The sequence below is a fragment of the Geospiza fortis genome, unplaced genomic scaffold, assembly GCF_000277835.1.
Source record: "Geospiza fortis unplaced genomic scaffold, GeoFor_1.0 scaffold650, whole genome shotgun sequence".
Taxonomy (NCBI): Eukaryota; Metazoa; Chordata; class Aves; order Passeriformes; family Thraupidae; genus Geospiza; species Geospiza fortis.
Window position 1 is genome coordinate 358,676 of NW_005054598.1, and position 13,730 is coordinate 372,405.

The window sequence follows — 13,730 nt, forward strand, 5'->3', positions numbered from 1 at the left end:
CCCCCCGCCTCTCCTGCCCCAGCGCTAACTGCGTTTGCATCATTGTAGGGCAAGAAATCCGGAAATGGGATCGATCAGCTTGCAGTGGCGCAGAGGCAGCTGGGTGACTGTCCTGTGAGACCCATGACAGATGGGAGAGAGACGGGACCCTGCCATTATCAATGTCTACACAACTTTTCGGTGTGTGGGAGGTGTTCTTGGGCAGACCTATGTGTGTTAGCCACTGTGCTGCCTCCAGAAATTATGTAGTTAGTGATCCTGAAGAGTACGGTCAAGGTATTGACAACAATCCTACTGGAAAACCACAAAAATTCATGTGTTCTAGTAATATTTCTGTGGCAACGATATATATTCTGCAGTACAGCAGCAGTAGAAAATCAGTTTTAGCTTTACCAATTTCTTTAACCAAAGGCTTAACCAAAAAGATTTGCTCTGAGAAGAGCTGTCAGGTGAAAGCTACCTAGTGTGGTTGGGTTGCTTTTGGGATGGCAAAATTAATGATAACAATGATCTGGACATTTTTATGCAATGAGGAACACAGAAATCTGTATGTCAGCCCATTCATCGACTCTATTACATGTAATAAGTTGTCCTTGGCATCTTGGTAGATGGCAGTTATTGTCAATGAAAGAAAAAAATTCAGCTTTCTCAGAAGAAGCTCTGGCAAAATGGTTGGAAAAAGGAAAATGGCAAGTGCCACTTTGGGCAGTATTCAGTGTCTGGCTTTAATTGGCTTGCAGGAATGGAGAAATGGTATCTATATATAATCATTAGCATACTGTTCCTAAACTATAAGCTAGTGGTTGCTTTCTTTTTTTCTTTGCTTATGTGGCCTGTGGCATGACAGTTGCAATGTAAAGGCAAGATCCATCTGCAGTTCTCTGGGACACCCAGGATGGCTCAATCTGAACCTTTCTGAGGCCTATGTGAGTTGCTTTTGCGCTATGCATTGAGCAGGTGGTTATACATGGTCTTGGCTGCTGGCATTTACAGCTATGGCATTATATTGGGAGAAGTTAGAAACACTGGGTGTTACTCTTTAGACTTCAGGATTTGACCGCCACACAGTTCAAAGCTTAACTCTTACTTGTGGTAATAATTAGATGAAGGGAAGCAATGTTCAGAAATTGAATGAAAAATAATGTTTAAGATAATGTCAAGATATGAAACATTAAACACTGAAACTTTGAAAGTCTGATACCTTGTTTTGTCAACATTTAAAAAAGGTTTGCAAGGTTCTTCCTTTAGTGCTTTCAAATATAAATCTAATGGTGCTCCACCTTTAAAATTTTGCTTAGGAAGAAACTTGACTTAGTACAGAGTTTTGCAGTAGTGTTTTGAAGAAACTTAGTATTTGAAATTGATGTTTTAGTGGCAGGATGCTTGTAAAAAGAGCAAAACATTACTATATATATGCATACTAAATAATATGGGTAAATAACACTGGTAGAACAAAAGCAAGTGTCAGCAAATTCAACAGTTTTGGCCGAAAATAGTCTGGTCTGAAGCTAGTTCAGTCTGGTCTGAACTAGTTTTGTAAAACTCTTACTTGCCCTGTTGCTTTAGAGGAAAAAAGCTTCTTGGCATACTTGAGTTACTACCTCAACAAAGGAAAAATGACCTACTTAAAAATGTTATCAAACTTCTAAAAAGGAAAAAGATAGGATTTATGGATTGCTGCTTTAATAAACAGATAAGCTTAGTTTTTTTACAAAAATTACTAGAAAAGTATCAAAAACTTACTATTGAAAGGTAATATGGGGATTTCAGTCAGGTTGCTGAAGGAAGGAGATGCTTGTGCAGTGTGTTCAGCACTACTTTCCTTTTCCAGCTTCTGCAAAAGCAATTAAACTGCTTCCATTCCTCTGCTCATCTTGTTTATTTTCTTCTCCAGCTTCTCTCTTCTACTGCCAAAAAAGAGAAAGTGTGGAAACTCGATTTCTCCTGCTTGCTCTGTGTCACTGACCCTCTCCTTCTTGATGTGAAAATGCATGAGGTTTTAGTCCAGCCATATATATTGGAGCTAACAGTGCTTGTGGATATTAGCCAGCCTGGGAAGGAGTCACCAGCTGCTCTAGCAGAGCTGGATCTACGTGAAGGGCGGCCTGTGGTCAGTGTCACTGAGGCTTTTAAGATAAGACATAAAGTTGATAGACTGTTACATGGAGTGGGAAGGTGTAGAGGTGGCAATGCCCTCTTTGGATTTCATAAGAGAAAGTTTCCTCCCCATGGGCCAGGGGAAGGATTCTGGTACAGCCCAGATGCTAATGAGCCTTGGTGACACTATGGTCCTCTCTCAGCACCAATCGACTTTTCTCAGTGTTACTCTGCTGTGGGGTGAAACACTGAATGTAAGGGATTAGAGAAGTCTGAGATGGAGAGAGAGTGCAGCATCTGGTTTTGTCCTATGTGTGAAGGCATTTAGCATTATATTTTTATGTGTCTGCTGAAACAATGTCCTGTGAATGCATTCACCAGTTGGTATTTCTTAAATACCTGCAGGTGAGAATTCAGTGGGAAATTAGGATCCCCAGAAGTTACTGAAAAATAAAAGGAAATTAAAGGTGTATTTTTAATGGAAAACTCTTTCAGCTTAACAGGCAATGGTGCAGAAAGCTCAAATAAAACTTTGTGTCTCTGCTGTTATGTACTGATTCACAGCTGTACATCTCTTGTGACAAAGTGTGGCAAAATGAATGATGTGGTTGCTACCTACAGCTTTAGTTATTGTTTCTGTCCTGCTTCTTTGGCAGACATGACTGCGTGGAATGTGTAGCGAGTGCTTCAGTTCATTGCATATCATTTTCCACTGTTCCTCTCATAGGGTAGCAATTTTGGGAGACAGGGTGGATAAATACCGCATTAAATACTTAAATCACAAGAGGCCTTTGGTTTCCCTTCAAGAGGGCAGTTTGTAAGTCATTGCCATATAACTTCCTCGTTCTGAAAACAAAAATCATGTTTCCTCAAATTTTTTTTTCTTCTTTGGTTTTCCTTTTATATTGATCTAAGGTTTAGTCCCTTCTTCTCAGTGCTGGCAGGCTTGGGCTTGTATTCTTCTTTAGTTATAATTTATCTGAGCCACTGATATTGACTGCATTCTTAAGGGAGCTTATAAGATTAAACAGGATGCAAGATTTACTTTGAGATACTGATGTTTTATTAGTTTAGTACAGACATATTATAGGAACAGTCTGAGTTGTGAGCAGCTGACAGGAGAATTTTTTAAGCATCCTCAAGAATATTTATACCAAATGTCAGTGTAAATTTGTGTGTTCATTCATGTGCATCTTATCACTGAACCTGCTTTGACGCTCTTTAAATGTTTCTCTTCTATTTCTTTGGTTAATTTCCATGCATCAAGTACTTTGTATATCCCTAGTAATATTCTTTTATTATTAGAGAGAGAAAAACCAAACAAAAAACCACTAACAGAAAGCATTGTGCCGCTGCTCTGTATTCAGATTTTAATTTTGCAGTGTAGTGCTGAATGTTTATGTCCTATACTTGTTTACTCTCTCTGGTTGTTGATAAAATCAGATAGTGGCATGGTCATTTTAGAGACTGACATGTCACTTCTGATGTGCTCAGCTCTCAGTCTTTATTCAGTCCATGTGTATCCATGGAGGAGCTTTAGTGTCTTCCTAGCGCTGGTAGCTGAGGATGATGTACAACCTGTAGTAATTGCTTCCTGCAGTTATGCACTGCACTTGCTGCTAGAGGGCTGAGGTGTTGGAAGCCCTCCCTCGTGCAATTTGGCAGCCACACAGAGGTAGGAGATGCTCTTGTATTAAAAAGCACCGCAATGTCTGCAGGCTGAAACTGCCATGCAAATGTGATGTATAATCTGCAAATGGCTACTTCTCCTTAAAGCAAGTTGTAACAATTTGGCAGTCTAAAGCAAAATCTGAGGGGAAAGTTCTTGTCCACCTGAACCTTTTAGGATTAGATCTCCCAGGATTCTGCCTGTTCTAGCATCTACTTCCGTCTAAAGTAGCAGATCCTCCTACTAAATGGGCCAATATAAGAACTGTAGGCCTTTTTAGTCTCCTAGTGACTGCAGTTAGTGTAGGCGAGGTGTTGTTTCTATGCTATATTGCACTGCTGCCTTTTCCAGAGCAACTTCACGGACACAGAATTTAGTTTGTGTCATGGTTTTGGAGGTGTTTTATTGGTTGTTTGGGGTTTTTGTTTGTTTCTTTAAAGGAGAGGGATTAATTAGCAACAGTGTAGTGAGAAGAGTGTTTTCTCATTTTCTGAACATTGTTGTATGTGTTACAGAACTTGTGCTGAGCTTGACAATCAGATAATGTGGGGATTGACTGGAGTTTTGAACATCTGAAATTAAAACTGTAATGTGTGAGCATATAACTGTTTTTTATGAAATGGCTGGGATAGCCATGGCCACATTTTCCTGCAAGGTCGTATTTGTCATCCATCAGGCTCAAAGAAATACTAGTAGGGTGACTTGGATGGCACATTAATTACAGTTGCTATATTCAGATGCCTGGATCTAGATTTGAATTGAATGACAACTCTGGCTGAAATTCTTCCATCAACTTACTTGGATTGAAGTAGTGTGCTGAGATCCCCTCCTTCCCTCATGGTGTGGTCAGCTGGAGGAGGCATGTGGGGCAGCTGAGCCAGCTCTGTCTGTAGTGGCCTTCAAGATTCGGCTGGACCTTGAGTGCTCTGCTCTGAGCTTGGAGCTGACACTGCTTTTAGCAGGGGCTGGAGTAGAGACCTCCCACAGCCACTTCCAACATGAATTATCCTGTGGGCCTGGATCAGGACCTGGTTATGCTGAGCATTATGCAGAAGGGTGTTAGTGCTGTCCCTAATCTCCTGTCCCAAGGTTGTCCTGGCAGCTAAAAATCTTTCTTCAAGTAATACCAACAGAAGTAATTTCAGTTGATGTTAAGTGGTCAGTACCTCTTTTCTTTATCTTAGTCAGATCTGTCTTTTTCTGTTGCAAGCCTTTTCCTGTCAGTTTTGCTAATCACTATTTTAGATTCATAGTGCTGATAAATGTCTACACAAATGCCCAATAATGGTGAAATAATACATCCTGTAAGTAGATCTGGAAATATGCACACAGAAAAAAATAGAAGCAAAGGTATTACCTTGAGGATGCATTAGTTTAATATGACCAAAATGTCTGTAGATGCGGCACAGGTTTGAAAGAGATTCAAGCAGGAATTGTCTTTTGAAAGCAAGCTGGGCTAATGAAAGCAAGATGATTTCTTAGTGTTGCTGGGTCTTGGCAATAAAGATTTAGATGAAATAGCCTGCAGGAGAGGTGAGCAGAAACCAGTTAGTTATCACATCATGGCAGAAATTTGAAGAATATTGCAGCCCTGGAGGAAGGAAATAATTTCGAAGAAATGTTTCACAGAAGATTGAAAAAAGAGAGGGAAAGAAAGATCAAGGTATTAAAAATACCGTGTATTGGGGCTGGTAAAGATTGAGATCCTAAATTAAATTCCATCAGGGATCAGAGAGCCAAAACTATGAAGAAGACTACCTGAAAACTCTAACATAATTTTGGAGGTAGCTTTTGGGATTTACCAGACTGCAATTTTAATTCTTTCAAAGTGCAGAAGGGAGAGGGAGGCACAATTCTCTTAATGCTGTGTGATGTCAGTTTTGGTGATCATGACATGCAGGATTGTGATATCCTTGCATTGTCATTACAGTAAGCTGAGAAAGCAAACTGCAGACCCTTTGGGAGATTGAAAAGCGACGTTAAATCTCCCAACAAAGAATCTGCAAAATGGGGATAAAGTGAATTTATGTTAAGGTTGGCACATGGAAGGTTAATGCCTAAAATACTGCCCTTCCTTTGGGTAGAGCTACTGTGTAAGAAGTGAAGCTGGTTTGCAAAAGCCCAGCAAAAGGGACCTGAAATTCTTTATAGAAGTGTGTGTAATATTCTGTACAATGAAGAAGAGCTGGAATAGTCTTTTTCTCTTGAACAGCTCTTAAGGCTCTGTCCAGCTATTGTTGGAATGTGAGCAGTGCTCGCGTTATTTGTGCATCTCTGGCCAAATGTAACACTGGACATTGCTAGAAGGTTTCAAAGTGAAACTCAGCCCTGTGGCCACAAGCAAAGTGCAGATTAGCGAGAGGTTAAATGCTCATATTTCTGGGTAGATGTAAAAAAATCCCTTCTCTCTCTTCATGGATATGCAAAAAACTGAGCTCTGTGGTCTCACTGACAGCAACCATGAGATCCTTCAAAGACACCAAGGTACCCACAGAGTGGGTGTGGGAGCAGTGAGTGAAGTCAGCTGGGCTCTGCCTCTCCAGGGGCCATGTGTGTAGCTTGTCAGTAAGAAGGAGGGAAGCACAGGCTCTTTTGGCTTCCCTTTTTCTCCTGGCATTTAAGTTACCTATTAAACTGTGACCACCCCCATCTCCCAACCTTCATGAAGAGGTCTTCTTGTTGGCCACCACATCAGAACCTTGAGAAAAGAGCACCAAAGGAAGCCCAGAGAGTGAGGCAGGGCAGGACCAGGGAATGCTAAAATGTGACTCAGAAGGCACAGAGGAGTAACTGATGTCTCAGGGAGGATGAGGATGCAGATCTGGTCCCACGGTCTGGCTAGAAGTTTGTCAGTGGGCTTGACAAACCAACACGAAGAGTAAAGGTGAGTGAAGGATGCATTCTGTGTAGGAACTAATACGTAAAGCATTCAGTGAACCAGGGGCTGGTGTAGGTTTTGAGGTTGTTCAAGACACCTTGCACATTCTGGTCGGACTTTCACAGGAGCTATGTGCTACATAAATCAAATGATTCTGTCATGGCCTGTACATCTGGCCGAGTTTTTTGAATAGCCTCACAAAACAGTTGAACTATTTCCACACAAAAATAAGAATCTTTAATAATTATCAGTACAACTCATTAATGACAGTGGGGATGCTGTTCTCCAATAGCAAAATATTTATGCTTTGTATAAAGTGATCTCATAGTTTGTGCTGGGTTTGAGTAATAGCTGCACTTAGTGATGTAACAATTGCACCTGAAAGGTTTCCTTCTTCTGGTTGTAGATGGATGGTGACAGCTCCACAACAGATGCTTCTCAGTTAGGAATTGCTGGAGATTACATTGGTGGCAGTCACTATGTCATACAGCCTCACGATGGTAAGAAGTGAGAGAGCAAATGCTACTATTTCTCTGCATATGTGTGTATACATAAATTTTCTTCCAGTTCTTATATCATTCTCTGCTATCTTCTCTCAGGCTAAGAATTTGCCATTGTTTTTGTAATGCCTCACTGTATAAAGCATTTTCTACAGTCTGAAGTAGGAAGTTGGATTTTTTGATGTTGGTACAGAGACCTTAGGGGGATGACAAAAAATTTTATGTTATAGGAAGCAGTTTGTATTTTGACATGGCATTAATAATGGTTGTTGATCAGCAGCCATGTACACTTCTGTGCATAATATGATTAAATGCTATCTTTATAAAGGTACCCTGATGTTGCATCTATTTTTAAAATTATTTCTATGATGTTAACACATTGTGTTTTCAAAGGTGTTCATCCTTCAGTGTAAGATTTTAAACTGAATTATTGCCTGCTGTCTATCAAATATAATTTCTGTTAACTTTTCTTCATTTCATTAGACACAGAAGACAGCATGAATGATCATGAAGATACAAATGGTTCAAAAGAGAGTTTCAGAGAACAAGATATATATCTTCCAATTGCAAATGTGGCAAGGATCATGAAAAATGCCATACCCCAAACAGGAAAGGTAATACTGTTGTCTGATAAAGAAAGTGTGTTAATGAGTTTTATTCCTTCCTCTCAGTGAACTTGAGCTGATTAGAACAACATATTTTTCCAAATGATGCTGGTTTATTGAAGAAAAGCGTTATAAAAGGAAAGGGAAAAAAGCCCCAGGAGCAGGAGGTGACTGAGACCAAGCCAATCACTAAGAATATTTTCTATGCAATTCTCTTGAGAGATTTAGTCTGCTTTCATTGACGTGCATGAAATTTGGAATAAGTGAATAATTTTGGCTGAAATAGAAATCCAGTGCTCATCCTGAAGGGAAGAGAACGGTTAGCTTCCATCACCCGAATATTTGCATACCCAAATGCCCAAGTGACATAAGAAGTCTGCTTTATATCATGGAGCAGATAAGGCTAGATATTGAGAGCCTTGTTTATTTCTTACTTCTAAGAATAGACTTTTTAATCCATTCTGCTGAGCTGGTGATTGTATAAGTACTTCATCATTCTACTGGTTTATCTTAAATCTTTGCAGGGCTCCTATGATTTGCTGTTTCTCTATTGTATTCCAATACAATTCCAGCCACAGTAACATTTCCTCCAGCTATAACTGATCTCTTTGGAGATCGCTCGAAATAGAAGCAAGACATAATTTACTCGCATCTGCTTGTATTTTCATAGTATTCAGGGCTTTCTGGAGATCTGGATGTTACATTTATAACTTTGCTGTGAAAAACACTACCCTAGTCCATATTGTCATAAATTTTTAGTGATCAAGATGAGATTTTTCTTTAGAATTTGGCATATGGGATGTAGAGCTATCTTGAAAATAATGATGGTTTTTTTGTAAAAAACTGCAAGGGAAGCTGCTGACTGATGACTTCTTCTGAAAATTTCACCCTACATGTCTGAAAATATCGGAGGAGCTAGTGAAGACTCTGCACACAGTTACTGCTTCAATTTTTTAGGTTCTTTTCATGTGAAAAATAAGAATCTTTAATAATTATAATCTTCTTATTGATTCTTGTCAGCTTCCCAAGTAATCATGAGTAATACTTTCTGTAATTTTAAGTCAGGTAAATTACTTTTGTCCAGCTGAAAACTGTAATCAAATTTACTTACTTCATTTTTGCCAGGGGCATATGTTGCTTCATTTGAATTCTTGTTTGGTAAATTTATACCACAGCATGCATGCATATATATATATATATATATATTTGGTAAAATTATAATAAAGCATTAGAAAGGCTTGCTGCTAGATGTATATTCTAGTCCTTGAATCTAGGCAGGATAAAAATACTTGTCAGTGCTGAATTTGTGGGAATGTGATGGGCTGAGGTTGGAGCTACCAGGTCTCTTAAAAAGAAGAGGAAGTGGGCTGTGACGTTGTAATGAACAGGTTTGAAGAGACATAGGTCAGCAAAGCAAGAAGCATCTGGGTGTAAGAGCTTGTATAGAACTTAGGACTTCAGGAGATCCTGGCAGTTGTCTGTGCTGCTTGAAATAGTAAAACATGGGTAAAATCACATTGCAGCTGGTCTTATGTAGAGGAGTGAGGACATCCAGTGGTTTGCTGTGCAGGTGTGGCCTAAATGGGTGTTATCATTGGGTTTTGGGGTGTTTCCTCTATTATCTGGTGTACTCTTTGGGGGATTAGTGGTGAGTTTTTTAGTGTCTTCTGTCTTCATTAATGATTTTATGATACTTTTTTCCTTACTAGATTGCTAAGGATGCAAAGGAATGTGTACAAGAGTGTGTAAGTGAGTTCATCAGCTTTATAACATCAGAAGCAAGTGAGAGGTGTCACCAAGAGAAAAGAAAGACCATCAATGGAGAGGACATTCTCTTTGCCATGTCTACCTTGGGGTTTGATAGCTATGTTGAACCTTTGAAGTTATACCTCCAAAAATTCAGAGAGGTTGGTATATATGGGTATTTGCTCGTTTATTTAACCTGGTTGCGTTTATCCTTAGCTCTCTGTTGTTGTAACTGTATAATGGCTGACTTGCACAGTATCTCACAGCTCTTGGTTAGGGAGTAATGTTATGTTTAAAAGCATTCCAGAGGATGTCAAGAGAAAAAGGAGGAAGTAAGCATTTTCATTAGACTTGCTGATTCAGAGTAGTTAAAGCTTTCAACTGAATAAATTCTCTAATAGAGAGGTGGTAGTAAATTGCTCTGCTCTTTAAGGTGCCTATTAAGAATGTTTAATTTGATCTTTGGGTTTAGTCAGTATGTACTGACTGCATCATCTGAGGAACTGGCCTAATGCCTATTGTTTGTCTGGTCTTCAGGTCTGCAAAAGTAAAAAGCTGTTTTTCTTATGTTGGAATAATGATTCACATGGAAAACTATCTGCTTCAATGGGGTTTTTTAAATTATTATTTTAGCCGGTCCCTCAGTTTGCTTTTGATACATAGTACATGCTAGATATGTGATCCAAACAGTTAATTTAATTTATCCCTTCTGTAGCAGAAAGTGACTTTATTCCTTTCAGCAGTTTAGACCTTTTTAAAAAAGGAAGTTGCTTCTGCTTGGGTTTTTTTTTCTGGTCTGCCTCCTCCTGTCTAAATTGCCAGAGCAGTAGATGAGGATGCTCTTCTGAGTTTCTTTGTTTTGTAAATCTAAGATTTTTTTAGTTCAGACTTGCTAACCATATTTGTTTTGCTGACAGCACTTGAAGCTTCCCCTTCCCAGAAGGTCATTTGCTGAATAACTGAGTAACAGGAGGTGTAATGTAAAGTTGGAGTAGTGCTGTGTGCTTTTTCCAGTTCTGTGTAGCAGTTGCACATGCTGTGATAGGGCTGTATGTGCTTTTAAAAAGGCAAGTATTGCCTATCTAGTTCCAGTTCTTACCAAATAAGTCTGAAGTGGGTCTGTGATACTTTCATTCTTAATTGATCATTTTTGCAGATTATAGATACTGTGGTAGCAGAGTAGTTGGATTGGGTTTTAATTGCATGGATGGGTTAAACAGCTTTGCTCATCAGTTTTAAATCTCCCTTCCAGCAAGGGTGTCTTCAGGGTGAAATACTTCAGTCTTGTAATTGAGTATTTTGTCTGCAGCAAGCAGTTGCAGAGAATCTTTTTTTATGCCCACATTATTTTTCTAGACATTCTTATGTAATAGCATAGAGCATCAAACTTCAAACTTGTAAAACTGCATGCAGATGACTTGGGGCCTTGGCTTTCTATGCTGATATCCTTTCTGGCTGTAGTCCTTGATGTGGGAGAAGAAATTCCACATCTTGGTTTTAAATGTCAGCTTTTAGTTTATGGTGATGGTGCTTGTGTGTGGTTGGTAAGCAAATGTTGCACATTCTTGGTAGGTGAGACTCTGTGATTTCTTGTAAATTCTTCTGGATTACCACAGATTTTGAACTTTCTGCAGAAGGTGAAAAGCTTTTCTTAGAACCACACAGTCCTAGTTTGACAAGTTTTTGTTTCAGGAGTATGGTTAAGATGAAAAACACTCATGTAATATGCACATTCTCAAATCCCATAGAGTTTTACAGTTCTTGGGATTTCAAGCTCCAGCTGTTGCACTGTGACTCTTCTGCAAGTTTCAAACCTTGGCTAGAGTTCCTGGGGCTTTGAAAAAAATCTCAAGCTTTTTTTCTGCTTTTTTTGTGCTCTCTCTTCTTAGGCAATGAAAGGAGAAAAGGGAATTGGGGGAACAGTTACAACTGCAGATGGTCTAAGTGAGGAGCTCACAGAAGAAGCATTTAGTGAGTAGTACTTTTTAATTTATTATGTTCTTACTACAGCTTTTGTAAATACAGCACTTCCGGCAGCATTCTTACTTGAGGAATATATCCTGGACTAGTAATAGCTCACGTCAAGTGTGAAAAATTTATAAATGCATATATTAGTCCTTGTATACACTTAAACATAGGTTGTAATGAAAGGTGCAAACCTTTTTTTTTCCTTTTCCCCCAGTAGCTACATATTTAGACCCCATCCATTCTACTTGCAAGACTCTTGGGGGGAAAAAAGTAAAACGAACTCCTGTTGGTCACTTGAGGAGCTCATCTTTGAGAAACGAGGCAGAGAAGAAAATCATCTTTGTCTAATTCTAAAGACCTTAATATTTCTTACACTCAAAAGAATGCGCAGATTGGCAGCTAGAAGGTGTAGGGTGTAGCATTCAGTGTAGTTTTCTTCCTTTTACTGTGGATTAAAGCCTGACAGTTTATTGGGATTTACACTGATTTTGTTGGTGCTGATTCTTGCATGTAGTTTCCACCTTCGCTTTTAAATGTTATGGGCTGGTAATGTTGAACCTGATAGAAGAGGAATTAGAAAGCACAGCTCTAGTCCTATCTACTGACAAGATTTAGGTTTTTAAGTATGTGATAAAATCACTGGTAAACCACCAAACTAGCAAAAATTCAAAGCCTGAGGACTAAAATGACCTATTCAGGATTGGAAATACATTTTGCTCTCAGTTGGACTTCGGCTGCATAAAACAATGCAGTCTTGTTGGGTCTCTTCTAGCCTGGAAGAGGAGCTTATAAAACTGGCTGGAAATTAAGAATCTAAATCTAAATATTGCAAGGGTCCCTTCTAATATTTAGATTTAGATTCTTAACTTCCAGACCTAGGAGCCTCAGAGTGCTCTATGAAAAAACTTTAGGTTGCTGTGATTTGAAAAGAGCAGCTTTAGAAATGTCCTGTCAGGATTAAGGATGCAAAGGAGCTGTTGCAGTCTTAAAGGAAAGTAAAAAAAAAAAAGTTAAATAACTGATCATGTCAAGTGCTGCAGGTTTTTCCCTTCACAGGGGCAGCTATAGCTCTGTCTGGAATGAATGATGGTGTCACTGCAGCAGTAGCAGTGATAGCTGTGCTTCTGTGGCATTACCCTCAGCTCTTTGTGGTGGCCTCATGCCAGGACTGGGTTGGGGTCTCTCCATTAAGCTGTGTTGGATGTGGAATGTGCACATCAAAGGACAGTAAGTTTCGGACCTGCCAGCGCCACTCGCACTAATCTTCATTCATCTCTCAGCCTGCAACTGAAGCAATTGAAATTTTGTTCAATGAAGGAGGAAGGAAAAAAAATAAAAACAACCCCAACCAACCAACCAACCAACCAACCAACCAAAAATCTAATTACAAAACCCTCAAACATCAGCTTTCAAATGAAAACTGTTAGGATTATGCTGTGCTTTCAGAATTTTGTATTGGTTATACATCTTGTTTATATTTAGTAACTACATGAACAAAACCTTATTATTTGTGTCCTAGGGGAAAATGTGCTACAGTGGCAACCTACAGTATAAATCATTGTGCTGCTTTGCTTTCAAATAGCAGTGTAAGGCACCTACTCTGAGTGTGAGAGCTCAACATACATGTTTGTGAAGGTCTACCTTGGAGCATCACTCCCTGTGTTTTCTCTTGGTATCTCAGAAGTACTTTTTACTCCTTTTGTTGGCCTCCTCTTTCCTCTGTGAAATCAGAGCTCTTCTGTGTGCCCTGAAGGACGTGCTGAAGTCGACCACTACAATGTCAGGCTCCAGCAGTGCCTTTTATTTTTTGTCATTGCCTGTTCCTGTTCCTCTCTTCTGCCTTCCATGGAGCTTCTGTATTATGGCGTCCCTGATGGATCCCAATTTATAAAGCAGCACAATGATTTAATTGAGTTCCTCCCCTGTGGCTATGCTCAAGTGCTAGCTTTGTGTTTAAACAAAGCCAACTGAATTCTTCAGGCTTGTTGGGATACTGAGCACTGGAGATGGCCTTTTCAGTGGTCAGGGTGGTGAGCTCCACTCCATTTGCCTGTGTGCGGGTTTGGACATTCTGCTTACTCTCAGAACAAAATCAAACTGGATTTTATGTGTTTCTTCTGAATGGGAATAAACTTGTTCACATGTAACACTTGGTAACGAGTGTGAATTTACCAGCGTAGGATGGTAACTCAGGAGATTAATGGCTCTGTAGTCCTGGAGTGGACCACAATTATTTAATGATGACAGACGCATCAAATAAGGCTCTG

At 39.5% G+C, this 13,730-nt stretch overlaps 1 protein-coding gene across 2 annotated transcripts in view; it reads left to right on the forward strand.

Annotated features, from left to right (window-relative positions):
- The first annotated feature begins 6 nt into the window (after positions 1-6).
- NFYB (nuclear transcription factor Y subunit beta) overlaps positions 7-13,730 on the forward strand; it is a 16,195-nt gene continuing 2,471 nt past the window's right edge. Inside the window, exons 1-7 of one of the 2 annotated variants that reach the window (XM_031064511.1) lie at positions 7-180; positions 848-926; positions 1,895-2,110; positions 7,051-7,144; positions 7,628-7,758; positions 9,459-9,656; positions 11,385-11,466. In XM_031064511.1, coding sequence (XP_030920371.1) covers positions 131-180; positions 848-926; positions 1,895-2,110; positions 7,051-7,144; positions 7,628-7,758; positions 9,459-9,656; positions 11,385-11,466 — 850 coding nt within the window. In that variant the 5' untranslated portion in view covers positions 7-130. The remainder of the gene's footprint in view (positions 181-847; positions 927-1,894; positions 2,111-7,050; positions 7,145-7,627; positions 7,759-9,458; positions 9,657-11,384; positions 11,467-13,730) is intronic. The other variant, XM_031064512.1, reaches the window with a different exon arrangement.